A 23,178-nucleotide genomic window follows, 5' to 3' on the forward strand; every position below is an offset into this window, starting at 1 on the left:
GCAGAAGCAGTTATTTGTGCTCCTAATAGAACAACACCTCAGATATGGAAACATATAGACTGCCCCCAAAAATGTGAATATGTGAAACATAGAACTATTTTGAAGGGTGGTATATAGATATAATAAAGAAAAAAACGATGAGCAAATACAAAAGGAATGGTTAATTAACGTATTTGAGATATCAAGATGTAAGAGAGAATTAACTTTACAATTGCCTAGATGTATTCAGTATTCATAGTGGGTCATGGAATAAAATGGTCTTAAGAGCATGGTTATATGATGTAGAAAAAGAGAGATTAATTTGCCCATATTCTGATAGAACAAATAAAGAGAGATGATAGGTTAATTTGTTATTTCTTCTTTAATAACTTCTCCTTGCTGTTCAGATCAGGTCTCAACACAATGATGTAGCATTTGGGGGCAAAGATGGAGCCCAGTAAGCCAGCACCGGAGGCCAAGATGGAGAAGATCTCCACAGCCACCATGTATTTCCCCTTGGTGCTCAGGTACACTGGAACAAAGGAGATCCAAACACTACAAAACAACAACATGCTGAAGGTGATGAATTTGGCCTCATTAAAGCTGTCAGGCAGTTTCCGGGCAAAAAAGGCCACAACAAAGCTGAGAATGGCCAACAAGCCCATGTAGCCCAGGACGCAGTAAAACAGGGCAACTGACCCTTCGTTGCAGCCTTGAATGATTTCCCTCATCATAGAGTGCATGTCAGAATCAGGAAATGGGGGAGAGGTTCCTAACCACACACTGCAAATGCCCACTTGGATAAGGGAACAAGAAATCACAATAGCGCTTGCCAGTCTTTTCCCCACCCACTTCCTCATTTGGGATCCTGGTTTGGTGGCCACAAAGGCCAGAACCACGGTGATCGTTTTGGCCAGAACACAAGAAACGGTCACTGTGAAAACAAGGCCAAAAGCCATTTGTCGGAGCAGGCAGCTGACTCTTTCTGGAGGGCTGAGGAAGATCAATGGGCAGAGGAAGCAGAGCAGGAGGAAAGTGAGGAGAGTGTAGGTGAGGTCCCGATTGTTTGCTCTGACAATGGGTGTGTCCTGGTGTTTAATGAAGATGGCAAGGACTAATATTGTGAGGAGAAAGAGAGAAAGAGCAAAGAGTGCTAAGCTCATCCCCAGAGGCTCTTTAAAAGACAGGAAGCTGATGGTTTTTGGAATGCATTGTGATTGGTTCCTGTGTGGATAGTGGTCTTCAGGGCATGCAACACAGTCATCCATATCTGGAGAGAAAATAATATATTCAGATTTCAGATGTTCTGGATAGCAACTACAAATGCTACCACTGTAAAACTCTTGAGGTTAAAATAGAAATATCACAGATGTCTCCTTCATACATTTGAAAAGTACCATGTATATATTGTGTCCCCTACCTTTCTGTGATGAAATCATGCCTTGAGGGCACGGAGCACAATCATAGCAGCAGAATGGCTCCCCCTCCTCCTTCTCCTTCCTGGAACCAGGAGGGCAACTTGGGTTACATAGCGAAATGGGTGAAACCTGCCCATTTAAATAAAGACATAAACATTTTAGCACACAGAAATTAGTATTATTCCCCGCGACCCCCAACTTGAAATAGGAAGACACTAAAATACTTATTCCAAACTCAGAGCCAAACTACTCATTTTTCTATTCATGCTTTTAAAAAAAGTGTGCTCAACCTGTCCATCTGGCGAACAAATATCTCAAATTGAGTGTGATCAGTTGGAATGTAATGTTAAAGATATTCTCTTTTCCTATCTCTCAATGTTAAAGATATTCTCTTTTTCTATCTCTCATGGATGTAGGAATTATGCCTCACCTGGTGAAAGCTTTGGTGCCACACCATTCTGTTGTCATCAATGGAAATCAGCTGGCCTGGGACAGCCTCCCCACCCAGTCTTCCAACCTTGACTCTCATGAAGGAGTTATTTGGAAATGTGACTATGTTGGCAATATCAAAGCCAGCTTCTACTTCCCTGCTCTCACTGAATGATACCGTTTCTCCAGCAGAGTTGTTGAAGGAGACACTCCTAAGGAAGGGATGGAGCTGAATTGGAAGAAAAATAGGAACTATGAAGTAATGCATATGTCTCTCCTTACTGACACTCAGGATGTCTCCAATGTTCAGTACTGGCAGGGATGCTATGCAAACAGAATCCACTCATTGGAATTGGTTCTTAAGGTGAGCATTCACAGAGAGAGCCAATGATTTACTTTCTCTCCTATAGGGAAAATCCTAATGCATTCCTGACCAAGAAGAAATGAGGAAAAAATCCATGGCTTTCAGTTCCCACTGCCTGGATATGTCACACCCCACGGAAGAGAATCGTAGGGTAACCAGCCTCAAATAACCATCATGAAGACATCTAATCAACGCCTGAAGGGTGTTAATGCCATGGAGTAAGCTGTCCATGAGTCTGACCAAACTGCGGGAGGCAGTGGAAGACAGGAGTGCCTTGCGTGCTCTGGTCCATGGGGTCACGAAGAGTCTGAAATGACTGAACGACTAAACAACAATAAAACTGTCCTATCAGGCTTCGTCTATGTCACTTCCCTTCAATTTGGGAGGAGATGGGCAGCAAAGCCTTTTGGTTTTGGGGAAACTCAGCCTACATGTGAATTCTCTGAACTGCTCTCACCTTCTCTCATTGTAGGCTTGGATCCTCCCCTTAATTTGTGTGAAGAGAAACTGCTTGTAATGGAGCAGGACAGAGCAAGATCAGATTCTCCTTCACTTACAGTTTCTCTATAAACATAGGTACTTATTAACAAAGCAGCAGCACAGTGCAGGATTCGCAGCTACTGCTTAACAACTGGAGGAGCAGCTTATCTGTGTACATTAAGCGGAGGATCATAGCTTACAGTTAGTACTTGAAAATTTTCAGTTTAGTCTTCTACATTTATATACAATATGATAATCTTTATTATCATGGTCCCATACAGAACAATGAAACTTAAAATCTACATCAGACATTCAGAAACCAACAAGCCTGCTATCCCAGCTATCCCAGCCTGGTTAGCTCCCTAAAAACTCTGATACCCCATAAATGAATACAATAGACTCCCATAGAGACTACCTTACACTGTGTTTAAACCAAAATCACAATTGAATAAAAACTGTTTCTCAGGTGGCTAGTCCTAGTCTTTATAACCCTGTACCTTCTTCCGGAAGGCAAAAGCTGAAAGAGATCACTTCACTGCCCATGTCAAATTTGTATGTTATGATAGGCATTACCTGCCAAGGCTGCAGTTTCTGAAGCTCCTGCATCCCTCCTTCCACCACTGCCCTGTATTTGGTCCTGGGCAAGAACATGGCATGTAGAGCATGTGCTGTGGCATAAACAGCCTTATAGATGCTATAGCTGTGGCTTGTTATGCTCATCTCAAAGCCAGATGAAGGGAGATCTTCCAGCTTCTCCTCTCCAGTGCAGGTTCCACTGGCCTGCTCCTCTGTGTTGGAGTTTGGAAATAAACAGAGAAATACCTGTGCCCAGAACTGCTTGACAAAGCCATTTCCATTTTCCTCAAAAGGATTTTGGACCTGAAGAAAGGCTTTGAATCCTTGTACCACATTTGAATGAACTGCAAAGGAGAGGGAACCGTGGAAGACATGTATATCCCAACTCATTTGGTAGGTCAATGCTGTGAAATCCACCTGTGCTGTCATAATCCACACCTTGCCCACAGATGTTTCGTTAATATTTTCCATTTCACCTAGCACTAGCATTGTTCGCAAGCGAATCATGGGCGTTGTTCCTCCATAGAAAACAACAACCTTGGCTTCACTTTCCATAATAACATGATAGATTTGGATGAAGTCAGACTGCACATGATAAAAGTCTGCCAAATATGTGGTTTTCAGGGTTGTCTCTGAGAAGGCCAAGCAAATGCCTTTCTGGGAGAGCAGAGGTTTCAGGGTCTGAATAAATCTCTCTCCACTGTCATCATCCACAGCGAGCAGCCCAACCCACGTCCAACCAAAATGCAGAAGTAACTCAACAATACCAGTGTACTGATGGGCTTCATTGGGCACCATCCTATAGAAGGAAGTGGATTGGCTTTGACCAGGGTCTTCTGGAGCAAAGGAACCATAAGTGAGCTAAAGGGAATAAAGAGGCATAATTCATGAATGCAGAAGAAGGATTGTATGTGTATTCAACACCTGCCTGCCATGGAGACAAGATGAGCCAGTTGCCTCAGGAAGGAGACTCCAGAAAGTTGGGAGGGTGGCCGATTTGGCCTCCATGGAGTGCTGCCCTGCTTTGCTCTCCTTTCTCCTCATCTTCTGTCTCCAGTTCATCCTCCTTCCTTTCCTGCACTGCTGCTGTCCCCCGCCCTAGTTAATGCATGTGGGTGTAAAGGCCATAGAGTAGTAAGCTGCTGTTGCCAATTTTGTGTAGGTCATGCCTCCTTCACCTCCGGTGAAAAGAGGGGACCTTTCTGCCAACACATGAGCCAAAGTGCAAAGTCAATCCAAACCATTCTCTGCATGCCTCAGTAGAAGCTCTGTACAGAACCATTTCCAAACCTAAAGAGAAAGTCACCTATTGAAAATCCTAGTATTGAGCTTTGAAAGCTCTAATTTGTCTGAACCTCATATATCTAGAGGGCCACACTTCTTGGTTTATTGGGTGAGGCCAGGTCACACCTAATACATTCTACTGCCAGAGATAAAAACCAACTGGTCCTGCCACTGAATCCTCTTTCAATATACCAATAGGACCACATCAGTCCCACTGCACTTGGGACACCAGACTAGTTAGAGAAGTCAGGGGAGGCACTGCTCAGACCTAGAGCAGAGAGAAAAGGCAAGTGTGCTTAAGAAGGAGAAATAGGACTGCCCACCTAGAGCAGACATCTTTAATTGCAAAGCCCACAGGAAACACATTTTGTGAAGAGCAGGACCACCCTCCTTTTTTAGTCACAATTCTACAAAACATTTTTGGGTAGAAAAGATCATGGTGATTGAGTGTGAAGAGTCCAAGGCAGTATCTTACCTGGGGAATCTTGTAGATGCTCAATATGTCTGCCATGTAAAGGGAGGTATCAAAGTCCAGTCCCCCAATAACTGCCACCAGGTGTTTCTGGGTGTCGCACTTGTAGTTGGGTATAAGTGTGGAGGGAAGATTCAGAGCAGCCCGATAGGTCATCCTTTCATTAAAGTAACTGTCATAGATGTGGAATCCTAAGGTGATATTTGGTAAGATCTTGGGGTTCTCATTGATCTCCTTGACAGCAAATATCAAGGCCAGAATGTGCTGGTAGTTCTTTGGCACAACACTGCAATGAGAATTTCATGCTATATATTTGAAATATATGCTATGCAATTTTAAAAATGGGGGGGGAGGCTTGACAATTCTTCAGCATTTTAGTTGAAATTTTGTCATATTATATATGCAAAGGAGTTTCCCCTGAAGGAATACATTGTATCCCACTTTTATACTTGTAGCTCACTTTTATTAAAACAGTGGTACCTCAGGTTAGAGACGCTTCAGGTTACAAACGCTTTAGTTTGCAGACTCTGCTAATCCAGAAATAGTACCTTGGGTTAAGTACTTTGCTTCAGGATGAGAACAGAAATTGTGCGCCAACATTTCCATGCATTTTGATGGAAACTTTACATCCGTATTTGCATTTTTGTATACATGACTTGGCTAGAAGATTCCACTGCAAAATCTGGAGAAGTATAAATTTCAAATGATGGCTCTCTTTTGGTTTAGATAACTTTTTAGAGCAAGCAAATTTTGGTAGGTTCATATTCAAATGTGAACTGATTTATAATAACTGGGCAGCTTCCTACCTTGAAATAGGCACCAGCTCACCTGTTCTGATCTTCAACACAAAATATGGTTAACACACTGGGGATAAGTAGCTTAATATTTAAACCTCAGCTGTCCACTTTCACAGCTTTCTTTGGTTTTTCCCTCACACCTCTCTCCTTACTTCTCCCAACTGACAGCTAACTGCCATTTCTTGGCTGATCAGAACCTTCAGCCAATTAGTCTGTTGTTGCCCAGGCCAATTGGAATGAATGGACCTGATCCAGCCTATGTCTATATATGAAATGCCCTCGCTTCCCCTGTCACAAGTCCTTTGTCATCAAACAAGCCTGCACCATAGTTACACTACAAGGCTACAGACATTGACAGTCATACAGAGACATCAACAGAATATTTAGAAACCATGAAACTGATTAATTATACTATTACTACTAATAATAATAATAATCCCCCCTTCATCCTAAGATCTAACATGATAAAAATAGAGTGTATGGGCTGCCCTTTGGGCTTAGACATATACAAATTGTTTATTTACAGGTACAGATCTGATCCCACAAAAAAGGTGTATCAAAATGCAGAGAAGCAGGTAGCCAGGCTTAATGGAGTTATTCTCATCATATTCAAACCTGTGACATATTTTAAACTGGGAGGGTCATGTAAGACTAGCCTGACTTGGATGAGAACATCGGAATGAGAATTTCACCTCAAAGGAGAGGTGAGCTTTTAAGACCCTTCACCCCAAACTTTCAGAGATGAAGTTTAATATTCAGAACAGAGAAGGGATTTCCATCTTAAAGTAGGTAAGTTTAAGTTGTGGCTACTCTTGTGAAACTCTTCTTGGAAGAAATTTGGTGGGATGTGGGGAGGAGAGAACACATGAATGAAAGAAAGACTCATCTCACTGACTACACATTCAGATCTCCATTTCCCTCCCTCCAAGCCAACTCAAAAGCTCCGAGATGGTCCCCCCTCCCCGACACCTCTGCCTGGAAGGAAATCCCTCTAAAATCAGTAAGCCTGGTTAGCGCTGGGGAATGTTTCTGTACCACCTGATTACTTGATACATGAAGTATTTACAAGGTATTAAGAAGTTGATGGGTGGTTAGCCTTTCTGTGAAGTCTACTTTGTCAAAATTGGTAAAGAGGTGAGAAGCAAGTCCGCCAACAATAAGATCACCAGGTTGGTAGTATTCATGTGGAATTCTCGACAGATCATAGATGGTGCAACATGTATGTTTGCACACCATATGAGGCAGATGAAAGAGAATGGGCACAACAAACAGCAACATACTGAGGCAAATATTCTTTCTCATCCGACACCCTCATTTCCAGCTGGAAAATGAACCTCAGCTTCAGAACCACGCTCAGTACAATATTCTGCCTTGACAGGAACAGCACTTCCCTACCAATTCACAGATTAAAATCCTATTTTACACCTCAACAAAGAGAAAAACAGAAATCCTCCCTCTTCCTCTTCCCTCTCTCTTGCTTAGAATGACAGGAAGGGATTTTATGCCCATGTTTAGACTCTGGCTGGTATTGTCTGGAAATCTATTGAGACATTATTCAAGAGAGACTTAGTCATGATGAGATTGATAATTACAGCTGTGATTATAACTAGGTCTCTCTACATCAAAAACAACAAAATGACCAGAGAAAACACCAGCACATGCTTGTGTTATTTCATCAAAAGTGGTTTCTGTCTGTTTATGGGACAACAAAAGAGCATGCAAAAATAACTACAAGGAGGAAGAAAAGAACAGAACAGTGGTCCAGTCTGCTATCAGTGCTGAAAAGCTTCATCTGAACAGTGGAAATGATCACTCTGACCTCCAAAAATTCCCCCCTGAACATCTGTTCATTAATTTACTGACAATAATACCAAGACTGTGAAAGGGGTTGAGTTATGAGAGATGATTTGTGTAGGTGGCAAGGAAAATTAAGTATAAAAAAGGAGAATCCCCTGGATGCCAAGATCCAGGTTTGAGGCAAGTGCTCTTTGGTGAGAGAACCCCAGCAGAGATTTCAAATCACAAAATTCAATGAAGTGTGGAAATATAGGTTGTTAGATCTTAAAAATATGCCCCCATGAGTTCCAAAACTTCCCTCTCCCCTTACCATTGAAATGGACCACACATCTGGCTTGCTTACAAACTCTTCAAAGGTTAGGTTCATGTGTTTCTCCATATATTAGTCAGAAAATACAGGCAAATTATTGGTATCTGAGTCCAAGAGAGGCTTCTTAGAGCCATGAGTTCTGAGCTTGTAGCGACCAGCTAAGACCTTAAATGTTGCGTTTCTTGGGTAGACTGATAGAGAGCAATAGGCCATGTATGTCTGGATAATGCCTGCTGGCGGAGTCTATGATTCTAAAGGCTGGTAAATAGGGTGAGGTAAGCTAGCTTTTGCTATTTTGGGGCTCTGCTAAAATTCCAAGAGTGTCTTGGTATCTTCCTTAAATGTAATTCTAAGGTAAAATGGTTCTGTTTGGTGCTGCAATCTCTCAATAACGTATTTGCTTCTATTTGCTGCTTTCACTTCTTATTGTAGGAATTCATCCGAATCTGGTATGTAGCTGCTTGGTTATGGCTATAACTTGTGGGCTTGTGGCTCAGCAGGCAAGCTTTTTGTCTTGGTGAATCCCAAGAATATCCAGCATCCAACCAGAGTTCCATGACTCAGAATTTTGGGTGACTTTGCTGTGGTGCTGTCAGGGTTGGTTTTCCCTGGTTATCCTTTGGTTAAAGGGTGTTGTCAGGAATGAGGTGCAATAACACATCCCAATGCTTTTACCAACTAGCAAGAATAAAGGAACAAGGTATTAACTACGCAGGGAAGCTAGGATATCCACATTAGCACAAACGCTTGCTCCAGACCAGCAGTAACATAGAACTTCCTTCTCAAGAACCCATACCAATCATTTGAAGCAAAAGGGATCCAAAGGCCCAATATAAGTTGACAAATAAATCAACAGTTCAAAAGTATTTGGTGTACATAAAAAGATTTTTAAAGACTCTTGCTTAGCCCTAAGAAATACCTGCTCACAAGCCATGACACACACCCTGGTTTATGCTGGTTTATGCATGTTCATTATAAGGCAGGTGAAAACAAGAAGGAAAACTGAAAGCCAAGTTGTGAGTGAAGCATGAGGTAGATGGTGGTTTATACCCTTTTTCTGGAACCTGATATAGTATCCCCCAATGAGACTGATGAATCATGACAGTAGCAGTTCCACTGAAACCTTATTTACCAAATAATCACATAGAAAGGAATAAGCAGAAGCTTTTTAAGCATCCCAATATCTGCTTTCTCTCATTCAGCTTCTAATTAACTGTTATCTGGTGTTCTAGTCAGGTCTTAATACTTTGCAGTACCCATGACAGTTTCTTAGTTTTCCAAATGCACCCAAACATTGGAAAAGGTTGAGGACCCCTATCTCAGAGAGACCACAGAGGATTTTTAAAGGAATTGCACATAGGAATTGTAACAGATAAAATATAACATAGTTATAGGATGTAGAAAAGGGGAGATTAATTTACCCATATTCTGATAGAACAAATAAACAGAGTTGATAGGTTAATTTATTATTTCTTCTTTATTAACTTCTCCTTGCAGTTCAAATCAGGCCTCAACACAATGATGTAGCATTTGGGGGCAAAGATGGAGCCCAGTAAGCCAGCACTGGAGGCCAAGATAGAGAAGATCTCCACAGCCACCATGTATTTCCCCTTGGTGCTCAGGTACACCGGAACAAAGGAGATCCAAACACTACAAAACAACAACATGCTGAAGGTGATGAATTTGGCCTCATTAAAGCTGTCAGGCAATTTCCTGGCAAAAAAGGCCACAACAAAGCTGACAATGGCCAAAAAGCCCATGTAGCCCAGGACACAGTAAAACAGGGCAACTGACCCTTCGTTGCAGCCTAGAATGATTTCCCTCATCACAGACAGCATGTCAGAATCAGGGAATGGGGAAGATGTTCCTAACCACACAGTGCAAATGCCTGTTTGGATAAGGGAACAAGAAAACACAATGGCGTTTGCCAGTCTTTTCCCCACCCACTTCCTCATTCTGGATCCTGGTTTGGTGGCCACAAAGGCCAGAACCACCGTGATCGTTTTGGCCAGAACACAAGAAACGGTCACTGTGAAAACAAGGCCAAAAGCCATTTGTCGGAGCAGGCAGCTCACTCTTTCTGGAGGGCTGAGGAAGATCAATGGGCAGAGAAAGCAGAGCAGGAGTGAAATGAGGAGAGTGTAGGTGAGGTCCCGATTGTTTGCTCTGACAATGGGTGTGTCCTGATGTTTAATGAAGATGGCAAGGACTAATATTGTGAGGAGAGAGAGAGAAAGAGCCAACAATGCTAAGCTCATCCCCAGAGGCTCTTTAAAAGACAGGAAGCTGATGGTCTTTGGAATGCATTGTGATTGGTCTCTGTGTGGATAGTGATCTCCGGGGCACCCAACACAGTCATCCATGTCTAGAGAGAAAATAATATATTCAGATTTGAGATGTTCTGGATAGCAACTACAAATGCTACCGGTGTGGAACTCTTAAGGTTAAAATAGAAATATCACAGATGTTTCCTTTATACATTTGAAAAGTACCATGTATATATTGTGTGTCCTACCTTTCTGGGATGAAATCTTGCCTTGAGGACATGGAACACAATTATAGCAGCAGAATGGCTCCCCCTCTTTCTTTTCCTTGCTGGAACCAGGAGGGCAACTTGGGTTACATACAGAAAGGGGTGGAACCTAGCCATTTAAATAAATACATAAAATTGTAGCACAGAGAAATTATTAGCATTTATCCCCATCCACCCCCCAACTAGAAATAGGAAGACATTAAACTACTTATTCCAAATTCGGAGTCAAACTATTCATTTTACTGTTCATGCTTTTTTTAAAAAAAAGTGCATTCAACCTGACCATCTTTGTGCTCTCTTCAGGCACCCAAAAAGAATGCATGAGGGCTCAAGTTGGGAAGCAAATTCAGAGTTTATCTTCACCAGCCCTACATCCATTGTACCCATGCACAATGGGAATAACTGGTCCACGCCTGATTTTCTAATCATAGCACGTTTAAAATTTTGCTTCTTTGAGAGGACAGGCGCATAGCGTCAAGAATGATCTACAAATCTTGATAGACGCAAAAGAGGTTTCTCTCTGCTGTATATAACATTATATTACAAAGCATCTTGTTTTCGTTGGTTGAAGGAATGGATGACACTGCAGATTCCACATATCTTAGATTTAGATAATATCTATACATTGATTGATTGATGGATTGATTGATTGGTCATGATAATATTTTATGTAGTGCAGAGAAAATATATTGAATCAGGCTGGAAAGCCAGGGATGGGCTGCATCGATGATCTATAAGTGCAAAAACATTCTCCTTTCCTCTCTCTCGTGGATGTAGGAATTATGCCTCACCTGGTGAAAGCTTTGGTGCCACACCATTCTGTTGTCATCAATGGAAATCAGCTGGCCTGGGACAGCCTCCCCACCCAGTCTTCCAACCTTGACTCTCATGAAGGAGTTATTTGGAAAAGTGACTATGTTGGTAATATCAAAGCCAGCTTCTACTTCCCTGCTCTCACTGAAAGATACCGTTTCTCCAGCAGAGTTGTTGAAGGAGACACTCCTAAGGAAGGGATGGAGCTGAATTGGAAGAAAAATAGGAACTATGAAGTAATGCATATGTCTCTCCTTACTGACACTCAGGATGCCTCCAACGTTCAGTACTGGCAGGGACTGCTATGCAAGCAGAATCCACTCATTGCAATTGGTTCGTAAGGTGAGCATTCACAGAGAGAGCCAATGATTTCCTTTCTCTCCTATAGGGAAAATCCTAATGCATTCCCAACCAAGAAGAAATGAGAGAAGAATGCATTGTTTTCAGTTCCCACTGCTTGGATATCTCCCACCCCACGGAAGAGAATCGTAGGGTAAACGGCCTCAAATAACCATCATGCAGACATCTAATCAACACATGAAGGGGGCTCATGCTATGGAGCAAGCAGTCCTACCAGGCTTCGTCCATGTCACTTCGCTTCACTTTGGGAGCAAATGGGCAACAAACCAAATTCACATTGTAACTTGCTAAGCAGGTGAACTATCTTTCCGAAAGGGAAGTGGAATATTTTGGCGTTCACTGGAAAGAGCACATGTTAGGGTTTTGCAGTCTCTTATCTCTATGCCTTTATTTGCCTTTCTGTCACATAAATTGTATGTTATGATAGGTATTACCTGCCAAGGCTGCAGTTTCTGAAGCTCCTGCATCCCTCCTTCCACTGCTGCCCTGTATTTGGTCCTTGACAAGAACATGGCATGTAGAGCATGTGCTGTGGCATAAACAGCATTATAGATGCTATAGCTGTGGCTTGTTATGCTCATCTCAAAGCCAGATGACGGGAGATTCTCCAGCTTCTCCTCTCCAGTGCAGGTTCCACTGTCCTGCTCCTCTGTATTGGAGTTTGGAAATAAACAGAGAAAGACTTCTGCCCAGAACTGCTTGACAAAGCCATTTCCATTTGCCTCAAAAGGATTATGTCCCTGAAGAAAGGCTTTGAATCCTTGTACCATATTTGAATGAACTGCAAAGGAGAGGGAACCCTGGAAGACGTGCATATCCATGCTCAGTTGAAAGGTCAGTGCTGGGAAATCCACCAGTGCTGTCAGAATCCACACTTTGCCATCAGATGTCTTGGTCACATTTTCCAATTCACCAAGAGCTACTATGTCTCTCAAGGCAAGCATAGACTTTGTTTCTCCATAGAAAACCACCACCTTGGCTTTACTTTCCATAATAACTTGATAAATTTGAATCCAGTGCGGATAAAGGTCATAATACTCAGCCAAATATGTCGTTTTCAGGGTTGTCTCTGAGAAAGCCAAGCAAATGCCTTTCTGGGAGAGCAGAGGTTTCAGGGTCTGAATAAACCTCTCTCCACCTTCACTTTCTCTAGCAAGCAACCCAACCCATGTCCAACCAAAGTGCAGAAGTAACTCAACAATCCCAGTGTACTGATGGGCTTCATTGGGCACCATCTTGTAGAAGGAAGTGGATTGGCTCTGACTACCATCCTCTGGAGAAAAGGAGCCATAAGTGAGCTAGAAGGAAATACAGTAGCATCATGTATTATTGCAGACGGACTGAATATGTGCATCCAGGGCCTTCCCACCCAGGAGGCAAAATGAGCCAGTTGCCTTAAGAAGGCAGGTTCCAGAAAGCTGGTAGGAGTGGCAGATTGCACCCTGTGTTTCTCAGCTTCCAGCTCCTTCTCTGCCGTCCCTGCAGGCCCAGTTTCCTGCTCTCCTGCTTTCCTCTCCTCCCTCCTCCTTTTCTTTCTCCCCTTTCTCCTCTATGCCTTCCCAAGCTGCTGCTTTCCTCTCCCCTGTTTCGTTCATGTTGCTTCACCACAACATTTCAGCTCCTGATTTCATGGTGTCTTCCCTTCCTTTCTCAAACCACTAACACACAGAATCCCCATCAAGTGTCACAATGTGTGGGCAGCTGACTCCTGATAGGCAGGCTTTCAGCCGTGCAAGAAAGCAGTTGTTGTCTCCAACAAGTAGGCCATGGAACGGTGAGAGGGTGTCAGTCGGCAGAAAGGAATTTGGATACATGTTTTTAGGTGTGTGTGGACAAGGAAGTGGTGTGAGAGGCGAACTCTTCTACCATCACATTACCTTGTGAAGGGCAGAATCACTCTCCTTTGTCTCTATTTCTATATTAAATAAATCCTTTCTGAATAGAAGATATCATGGTGAATGTGTGAAATCCCCAAGGCAGCATCTTACCTGGGGAATCTTGTAGATCCTCAAGATGTTTGCCAGGTAGATGGAGGTATCCAAGTCCAGTCCCCCAATAACTGCCGCCAGGTGTTTCTGGTTGTTGCACTTGTAGTTGGGGACAAGTATGGAGGGAAGGTTCAGAGCAGCCCAGTAGGTCATTCTTTCATCAAAGTAACTGTCATAGATGCGGAATCCCAGTGTAATATTAGGCAAGATCTTGGCGTTCTCATTGATCTCCTTGACAGCAAATACCAAGGCCAGAATATGCTGGTAGTTCTTTGGCACAATACTGCAACCAGAATTTTATGCTGTATCATAGAGAGATATACTATGCATGTTTTTCAGTGGCCTCTTTATGATTCTTGAGTTTTTTAGTGTAAATTTTGCCCTAAATTACACATATCTGCAGAACAATTTCCCCTAAAAGAGCAGAATTTCAGCTTAATGTAGGGCTCATTAAGACTTTCCCACTCCTGCCATTTTTCTCCAGGAAAATCTGATCTTTACCACTGAAATCTCACTTCCATCATAACGTCTCCCAACTGACAGTGAACTGACATTTCTTCACTGATCACTATCTTCATCTGAATACAGTTGGAATGTATCTATTCCAGTCCCTGTCTATAAATATTAAAGACAATCGTCTAGCCTGACTTGGATGAGAACCTGACGGGTTATTCAAGCATCACCTCAAAGGAGAGGCGAGCCTTTAAGACACTTCACAAGAGAGTTTCTGAGAGGAATATTAAGAACAGAGAAGGGCTTTCCATCTTAAACTAGGGAGGTTTAATCTTTGAGTCCTCCTCTTGTTAAACTCTCCTTGGAAGAGATGTGGTGGGATGTGGGGAGGAGAGAACACATCAACAAGACCAGGCTCTCTCATCTCACTGACACATTCAGATCTGCATTTCCCTTCAGTGGAAGTAAATCCCACTGAACTCGGGGGAACCAGCTTCTGAGGAGGCCTGGTTAGAGCTGGGGGATATTTCAGTATCATTTGATTATTTGACATTTGATGTCTTTACTGTGTATTAAGGCGCTGGTGGATAGTTAGCCTTTCTTTGAAGTCTTCTTTGTCAAAAGCAGCAAATAGATGAGAAGCAAGTCCGCCAATAATAAGAAGACCAGGTTGGTAGTATTCATGTGGAATTCTAGACAGATCATGGACGGTGCAAACCGTGGTATGTTTGCACACCAGATGTGGCAGATGAAAGAGAAGGGGCACAATAAACAGCAGCATACTGAAGCACATATTCTTTCTCATCAGCCTTATTTCCATCCAGCACATGAACTTTGCTTCACAACCAATCTCAATACAATATTCTGCCTTGTCACCAAAGACACCTCTAAAAATTCACAGATTAAAATCCTATTTTATAACTTGATTAAGAGAAAGGTGAAAATCCTTCCTCTTTCTCTGTCCTCTCCCTTGCTGAGAATGGCAGGAAGAGGTTATAAGACCCATGTTTTGACATTGGTTAGTATTCTCTGGAAATCTACTGAGACATTATCCAAGGGAGACGTAGACATGCTGAGAGTGATAATTATAGGTGAGATAATAACAAGCTCTCTTTACATCAGGAACATCAGAAAATGCCCAATAATAATAATTATAACAACCCTGTTTCTGATGGTTCATTCAAAGTTCTTTCAGACTGTTTATGGGACAACAAAAGGGCATGCAGACTTAAGAGCCATGAGGAAGAGAAAAACCGTGGGCCAGGCTCTTGTCAGTGTTGACCAGTGCAAATGATGCATCTGACCTAAAGTTTCCCACCTGAGCACCACTTCATTAGTTTGCTGAAAATTATACCGAGATGAAAGAATGGTGAAAAGGACACCTATTTGTGTACCTGATGGAAAAAAATAAAAATAAAAATAAAAATAAAAATAAAAATAAAAATAAAAATAAAAATAAAAATAAAAATAAAAATAAAAATAAAAATAAAAATAAAAATAAAAATAAAAATAAAAATAAAAATAAAAAAAATAAAAATAAAAATAAAAATAAAAATAAAAATAAAAATAATTATTTATTGGTACCCCGCCCATCTGGCTGGGTTTCCCCAACCACTCTGGGTGGCTTCCAACAGAATATTAAAATACAATAATCTACAGTGGTACCTCGCAAGATGAAATTAATTCATTCCGCGAGTTTTTTCTTCTTGCGAGTTTTTTGTCTTGCCAAGCACGGTTTCCCATAGGAATGCATTGAAAATCAATCAATGCGTTCCTATGGAAACTGCCTTCAGACCAGGTCCGGGGACAGTCTCTCCCCCGACCTCTTCTGAAGGCCGGGGGGGGGCGACAAGGGCTTTTCTTCCCACCGTCAGCCTTCAGAAGGCTGTTCTGAAGGCTGGCGGTGGGAAGAAAAGCCCTTCTCCCCACCTCCCGCCCCGCAAGCTCCGGGGACAGGAGGGCTTTGCTGCCGACCGCCAGCATTTTAAAAGCCCCCGGGACAGCGGAGACTTCTCCGCTGTCCCGGGGCGATTTTAAAATGCTGGCGGGCGGCAGTGAAGCCTCCCCTGTCCCGGGGGGATTTTAAAATGCTGGTGGGCGGCAGCGAAGGCTTCACTGCCGCCCGCCAGCATTTTAAGATCGCCCGGGACAATGGAGAAGTCTCCGCTGTCCCGGGAAGGCAGGCGGGGGGGAGCAAAGACTTTTGCCCCCGGCCGGCCTTCAGAAGAGGTCCAGGACCTCTTCTGAAGGCTGGCGGTGGGCGAAAGTCTTTGCTTCCCCTCCCCTGCCTTCAAAAGCCGTCGGGATAGCGGAGAAACGCGCTGCGCTTCTCCGCTGTCCCGGGAAGGCAGGTGGGGGGGAGCAAAGACTTTTGCCCCCCGCCGGCCTTCAGAAGAGGTCCAGGACCTCTTCTGAAGGCCAGCAGTGGGCGAAAGTCTTTGCTCCCGACCGCCAGCATTTTAAAAGAGGTCCTCGGAGATTTCCCTATGGGCTTTCTTCTTGCGAAGCAAGCCCCTAGAGAAATTCGTCTGGCGAAGCACCTCGAAAAACGGAAAACTCTTTCTTCTTGCGAGTTTTCCGTCTTGCGAGGCATTCATCTTGCGAGGTACCACTGTATTAAACATTAAAAGCTTCCTTAAACAGGGCTACCTTCAGATGTCTTCTAAAAGTCTGGTAGTTGTTTTTCTCTTTGACATCTGGTGGGAGGGCATTCCACGGGGCGGGTGCCACTACCAAGAAGCCCCTCTGCCTGGTTCCCTGCAGCTTTGTTTCTCACACTGAGGGAACCACCAGAAGGCCCTCAGAGCTGACCTCAGTGTCCAGGCAGAACGATGGGAGTGGAGATGCTTCTTCAGGTATATTGGACGGATGCCATTTGGAATTTTAAGGTCAGCACCAACACTTTGAATTGTGGTCAGAAACGTACTGGGAGCCAGTTTAGGTCTGGCTTTTGACACCATCAACCATAACATCCGTCTGGACCGTCTAGAGGGGTAGGGAGCTCTAGAACCCTGAGGCACCCCACAAGTGTGAGCCCAGGGGTCTGAACACTCACCTCCTCCACCACTTTCTGAATATGGCCCAGGAGGAAGGAGCGGAACCACTGTATGACAGTGCCCCCAGCTCCCAGCCCCTCTAGACAGTCCAGACGGATGTTATGGTTGATGGTGTCAAAAGCCACTGAGAGATCCAGCAGAACTAGGAAACAGCTCTCACCTTTGTCCCTAGCCCACTGAAGATCATTGACCAGTGCGCCCAAGGCAGTTTCAGTCCCATGATGAGGCTTGAATCCCAACTGGAAGGGATCCAAATGGTCTGCTTCTTCCAGGTGTGCCTGGAGTTGTCCACCAACCACTCGCTCAATCACCTTGCCCAAGAATGGAAGATTTGAGACTGAGCGATAGTTGACCATATTGGCCAGGTCTAAATACGTTTTTTTTTTAAGAAGAGGTTTAATGACAGCCTTTTTCAGCGGGTCTGGGAAGGCTTCCTCACAGAGAGAAGCATTCACCATCCCGCAAAGCCCATCACCCAGCCCTTCCCGCCTAGCTTTTATAAGCCAAGACGGGCAAGGATCAAGGAGACAGGTGGTCGGTTTCACTCGTTTAAACAGCCTGTCCACATCCTTGGAGGAAAAGCACCTCACAACTGGTTGGTGGGAGGGTATATAGAAGTAATAAATAAAAAGTAGTGTGTGGTGGTATTATATTTACTAATAAAATGGAGCTTAATTTCACTCATGTTCAAAGTGCTTTTACTCCAAAATATTCATTCAGAAGCATTCTGCCCCATCTTATAACAATAAACCCATTTATTGAATTTTAAGTTTAAAAATTTCATTGAATTTTATGTTTAAAAATCCCCACGAGGAACGGTCTAGTGTATATTGCCCATTACCACAGGCATCCCTCACTGCACACAATAAATAACCAAATAATTTAATTAATAGCCAGAAATGGATTGAGAGAGCTGGAGAGTTCCCATGGCTTGTGAGGGCAAAGACTGGAGGTGCAGCAGGGGTTTTTTATGCTGCTTAGCCCCCCCCCCCCGGCGCTTTGGATGAAAATTTATTGTTAAAGTGTTTTTGATTATTCGGTTTATTGACAATGAATTTAAGTTTATGTTGTACATATGTAAGTAAGTATAATAAAGCATAATTTGTGTTCCTGACAGAAAAGCACCTCACAACTAGTCAGTGGGACACTATATAGAAGTAGTAAATAAAAAGTTGTGCGTGGTGGTATTATATTTTCTAATAAAATGGAGCTTAATTTCACTCACGTTCAAAATGCTTTTACTCCAAAATATTCATTTAGAAGCATCTGCCCTTGCCAATCAGAAGGTCACCCATTCGAATCCCCGCGATGGGGTGAGTTCCTGTTGTTTGGTCCCTGCTCCTGCCCACCTAGCAGTTCAAAAGCACATCAAAGTGCAAGCAGATAAATAGGTACTGCTCTGGCGGAAAGGTAAACAGTGTTTCCGTGCGCTGCTCTGGTTCGCCAGAAGCAGCTTAGTCATGACCACATGATTGGCCACATGACCCAGAAACTGTCTGCAGACAAACGCAGGCTCCCTCGGCCTATAGAGAGAGATGAGTGTGAAACCAACAAGTCATTCGTGACTGGACCGGTCAGGGGTACCTTTACTTTTTAAGTAAATAAACCCACCACAAATAGTCCAGCATATAAAAATAATTTAATTAATACCCAGTTATGGAAGGAGAGCACTGGAGAGTTCTCATGGCTTGTGAGGGCAGAGACTGGAGGTGCAACGGGGGTTGTTTATGCTGCTCAGCCCCCCCCACCTGACAGCTAATGTGCATAGAAGAGCAGCAGAAGCAGCAACATTCCCACACACCTCCCAGTCTGCCCCCAAAATTCCAGATGTGGGTATTTTAGGTGCAGGATTTTTGATCTGGAATGGAGTGAGAGCAGCGGAGAAGACATTCAAAGGGTTTTAGAGGGTGCTCCCCATTTATTCAATCTTCATTTATGGGGGGCACTTGAACATAACCCCAAGTAAGTGGGGACTCGATGTACTGCAATCTCTGAGACAGTAGCAACTCTACTGAAACCTTACTGAGAGGGGAAAAAACCTAGAAAGGAACTAGCCTTCTTAAAAAATGCCTCTCAGTGTATTGATTTTTCTTGTTCAGTTTCTAATCAGTTATCCTCTGAGGTTCTTGTCAGGTCTCAATATTTTATGGTACTCATAAAAGTTTTTTTGTTTCCAAATAGGGTTAAAACAAAATGAGGGGCTCCTGACTCAGAGAAACCATAGGGGATTTTAACATAGCAATTGCAACACATAAAATACAACATAATTTAATGATGTGGATAAAGATAGATTATATTGCTCATAGTTTGGTGGGAAAAAACCCAAAAGATGATGGTATAATTTATTATTTCCTCTTTATTAACTGATCCTTGCTGTTCAGATCAGGCCTCAACACAATGATGTAGCATTTGGGAGCAAAGATGGAACCTAGTATCCCAGCACTGGAGGCCAAGATGGAGAAGATCTCCACAGCCACCATGTATTTCCCCTTGGTGCTCAAGTAGACCGGAACAAAGGAGATCCAAACACTACAAAACAAGAACATGCTGAAGGTGATGAATTTGGCCTCATTGAAGGTCTCAGGCAATTTCCTGGCCAAAAAGGCCACAACAAAGCTGATAATGGCCAAAAAGCCCATGTAGCCCAGGACACAGTAAAACAGGGCAACAGACCCTTCGTTGCAGCCTAGAATGATTTCCTTCATCACAGAGTGCATGTCGGAATCAGGGAATGGGGGAGAGGTTCCTAACCACACACTGCAAATACCTGCTTGGATAAGGGAACAAGAAATCACAATGGAGCTTGCCAGTCTTTTCCCCACCCACTTCCTCATTCGGGATCCTGGTTTGGTGGCCACAAAGGCCAGAACCACCGTGATAGTCTTGGCCAGAACACAAGAAACAGTCACTGTAAAAACAAGGCCAAAAGCCATTTGTCGGAGCAGGCAGCTCACTCTTTCTGGAGGGCTGAGGAAGATCAATGGGCAGAGGAAGCAGAGCAGGAGGGAAGTGAGGAGAGTGTAGGTGAGGTCCCGATTGTTTGCTCTGACAATGGGTGTGTCCCGATGTTTAATGAAGATGACTAGGACCACCAGTGTGAGGAGAGAGAGAGAAAGAGCCAACAATGCTAAGCTCATCCCCAAGGGCTCTTTAAAAGACAGGAAGCTGACGGTCTTTGGAATGCATTGTGATTGTTCCATGTTGGGATAATGATCTTCGGGGCATGCAACACAATCATTCATATCTGGAGAGAACATAATACATTCAGATTTCAGATGTGTTGCAAAGCAGCTGCTAATGGTGCTCGGTATGGAACTCATAAGCTTAAATTAGATATATCACAGATATTTCCAGAGTAACCAGATTGAGAGTGATACGTGAGAACCCCACCTCAGCACTTTGTGATGGCTCAGGTGCAGAGGCGGAGCTACTTGCTCTGACACCCAGAGCGGCATGTGGGCGGCACTAGCCAGTCCACAGGGGCAGGGCTAGCAGCCCACACGGCAAGCGTCCCTAGACGCCCTCCGCCCGAGCTGCAAGTGTGGGGGCGCTGCTAGCTGCCCATGCAGCAAGCATCCAAGGGCACTGTCAGTGCAGCGAGCGTTGGGGGGAGGGTGGCGTGGCGATGTCAGTGCCCTGAGGGATTACACCCAGGGCGGTCCACTCACCGTGCACCCTCCTTCCCCCGACAGTCGTTGTGTGGGTGTCCTGTGATGGCTTACTAACTCCCCATAAACCATGCTGTGCAGTTTAGATGGACAAAGTTGGTAAGTACAAATACAAATCAGCCTTGCATTATAATTGTTCAGAACAGGAACTCAGGAATGTGTCATACCAACTCAGATCTCTGGTCCATTCAGCTCAGCATTGCCTGCTCTATTTTAACATTCATCATGGGTGACAAATCCTCTTTTTTGGGTGGGGGGCAAGGACAACGTCCATATTCCATTATGGGGGCTGTGTGCCAATAGGCATGGAGGAGAAATTTGATTTTGTTGACATTTGGATGGGAAAGTTATTTAAATTGTACTTCTTGAACCAACACAAAGCATAATAGAGTTTCCCCCAAAAATGGTACAGTTCTCCAATCAAACAAAATGTACAAATTGCAAATTTCCATAACTTTCCCATAATTTCTAACATTACTTAGTTTTGAAAAGTATATCCCTTTTCTTTCTTACCTTTCTCAGATGAAATCTTTCCTTGAGGACATGGAGCACAATCATAGCAGCAGAATGGCTCCCCCTCCTTCTTTTCCTTGCTGGAACCAGGAGGACAACTTGGGTTACACACAGAAAGGGGTGGAACCTGCCCATTTAGATAAACACTTAAACATTTTAGCACACAGAAATCATTAGCACTTTTTGTTTCCTTTTTCTACCAGCCAGCAGAAGGAAGACACTAAACTACTTATACGAAACTCAGTGCCAAGCTACACATTTTGTGTTTGAAAAAAATTATACTTCATTATATCACTGTGGAAAAGAGGACTGCGAGAAAATGGAATCTTATTTGAGTGATTGTTTTTTTAAAAAAATAATATTTATTACTTTTAAACACTACAAAGAAAAAGAAAGAGAAGAGAAGAAAACAAAGAAAACAATACAAAATATAAACAATACACAACACAACGCTAACACAATAAACTAAACAAAACCAAACAAAAACAATTTAAAACACACATCTTACCATACCAATATCATAACTTTCATTCCCTTGTTTCAACGACCTCCTCACACCTCCCTTTTTGTATTCCACTTCTATTAATTGTTTCAGCAAATCCTTTCCATCTTCCTCTATTTCTGTCATATAATTGTCTTAACATATTTTAACCTTATTTTCCCTTTAATACTCTAATAATCTATTTATACTTAATTCCTTATAACATTTCTACTAAAGCCGTATAACTCCACTCCAACATTTTTCTAACACTCATTAATTTTACATTATTTCTATAAATAGTCTTTAAACTTTTTCCAATCTTCTTCCACTGTCTCTTCTCCCTGGTCTCGGATTCTGCCAGTCCTTTCCGCCAATTCCATATAGTCCATCAACCTGGTGATCTTCTGTCCGATGCTCTTAACTCTTTTCCAAGTCCCTTCTGCGAGTCTTCTTCGTACTTATACAAGAACTTTGCTTTGTCTTCTACTGATCTTATTTTTATTTTCCTTCTTTTGAAGCTGAAGAGTAGATCTCGGGGAAACTCCCACCTAAAGATGATTTTATTCCTTCTCGACAGGGCAACCAAATCTCCGTAGTTAAACCTAAGATCCAAAAGGTTTTTCAGGACGTCTTTAAAAATTTCCTCTCTTGACTGTTGTTCTTCTAAGTTCTTCTGGTAGAGTCTGAAGGCCCTCACAATTTTAGTCTCTTCTTGGCCCAAGTCCAGGTCCCCAAAATCAGCAAATTCCTGTGTGAGAAAGTCCATCAAACCTTCCCTCTCCAGTTCAGGCAGGGCTCTGATCCTCAAAGTCTGTTTTCCTTTAGATTCAATTGTAACAGGCATCAACTTATGATCGCCAAGTTGCATGTGTGAGGCTGGGACTCTTTCTCTCTCCAATTGTCTTACTTTAGGTTCAACGGCAACAGCTTTCTCCCTAGCCTTCTCCGCAGTTTGCCATGTCAAAGTAGATTCCTGTGTCAATTTCTGGATAGTTTCTGTATTGGTGTTCACCTTTTGTCCCAAATTATTTATACTTTCTATAGTTAAATCCACCTTCTTGTGAAGCTGTTCCAATGAATCATTTATCTTACATAATACAGCCACTAAGGCCTCTTCTGTCGACATTCTTAACCGATTCAAGGTCATTCCCAAAGTCTCACAGCTTTATCTTGCAGCTGGAGATTCCCCCAGCTCAACTCTTGTAACAGTTTCAAAGGCTTCCTCTAGAGGGAAACAGTTTCTATTTGTATTAGTCCTTTTAAACACAGTTCAAACAATAAAGTTAGTTTCAATTTTCAGTTACTTTTACTCCTTTTTAAGAGCAGATGGAGAGAATAGAAACAATGTATCTCTCTTATTTAGCTAGCTGTCAGTGAACGTTCTATTCACTGTCAACGAACAATCCA

The 23,178-nt window shown here is 43.0% G+C and overlaps 3 protein-coding genes across 3 annotated transcripts in view; all 3 read right to left on the reverse strand.

The window, feature by feature from the left end:
- Positions 1 to 296: 296 nt before the first annotated feature.
- Positions 297 to 7,672, reverse strand: LOC309354358 (vomeronasal type-2 receptor 26-like). The gene is made up of 6 exons (XM_081884529.1): positions 6,866 to 7,672; positions 5,006 to 5,288; positions 3,244 to 4,107; positions 1,828 to 2,055; positions 1,400 to 1,526; positions 297 to 1,249 (listed from the first exon to the last, which is right to left on the reverse strand). Exons 1-6 carry the CDS (start codon positions 7,099 to 7,101, stop codon positions 351 to 353), a joined length of 2,637 nt encoding a protein of 878 aa, XP_081740655.1. The 5' UTR covers positions 7,102 to 7,672; the 3' UTR covers positions 297 to 350.
- A 1,692-nt stretch (positions 7,673 to 9,364) lies between these two features.
- On the reverse strand, positions 9,365 to 14,901 carry LOC309354368 (vomeronasal type-2 receptor 26-like). Its single transcript, XM_081884539.1, has 6 exons — positions 14,620 to 14,901; positions 13,601 to 13,883; positions 12,047 to 12,910; positions 11,231 to 11,458; positions 10,422 to 10,548; positions 9,365 to 10,271 (listed from the first exon to the last, which is right to left on the reverse strand). Exons 1-6 carry the CDS (start codon positions 14,880 to 14,882, stop codon positions 9,373 to 9,375), a joined length of 2,664 nt encoding a protein of 887 aa, XP_081740665.1. The 5' UTR covers positions 14,883 to 14,901; the 3' UTR covers positions 9,365 to 9,372.
- A 4,487-nt stretch (positions 14,902 to 19,388) lies between these two features.
- The window catches only part of LOC309354041 (uncharacterized protein), a 182,937-nt gene continuing 179,147 nt past the window's right edge, over positions 19,389 to 23,178 (reverse strand). Inside the window, 2 exon segments of the mRNA XM_081883736.1 lie at positions 19,389 to 20,353; positions 21,291 to 21,417. Coding sequence (XP_081739862.1) covers positions 19,455 to 20,353; positions 21,291 to 21,417 — 1,026 coding nt within the window. The 3' untranslated portion in view covers positions 19,389 to 19,454.

Source organism: Podarcis melisellensis (assembly GCF_964234715.1).
Source record: "Podarcis melisellensis genome assembly, chromosome: 13".
NCBI lineage: Eukaryota > Metazoa > Chordata > Lepidosauria > Squamata > Lacertidae > Podarcis > Podarcis melisellensis.

Bases quoted from the DNA above. Each gene is read 5' to 3' on its own strand.
- LOC309354358 (XM_081884529.1), bottom strand. From the start codon at position 7,101: ATGAGAAAGAATATTTGCCTCAGTATGTTGCTGTTTGTTGTGCCCATT. The intron at 5,289-6,865 runs GTAAATACTTCA...TTCTCATTGCAG, and splicing joins CATCAACTTCTTAATACCTT to TGTTGTGCCAAAGAACTACC. The intron at 1,527-1,827 runs GTGAGGCATAAT...TTAAATGGGCAG, and splicing joins GGCACCAAAGCTTTCACCAG to GTTTCACCCATTTCGCTATG.
- LOC309354368 (XM_081884539.1), bottom strand. From the start codon at position 14,882: ATGTGCTGGATGGAAATAAGGCTGATGAGAAAGAATATGTGCTTCAGT. The intron at 13,884-14,619 runs GTAAAGACATCA...TTCTGGTTGCAG, and splicing joins CACCAGCGCCTTAATACACA to TATTGTGCCAAAGAACTACC. The intron at 10,549-11,230 runs GTGAGGCATAAT...TTAAATGGCTAG, and splicing joins GGCACCAAAGCTTTCACCAG to GTTCCACCCCTTTCTGTATG.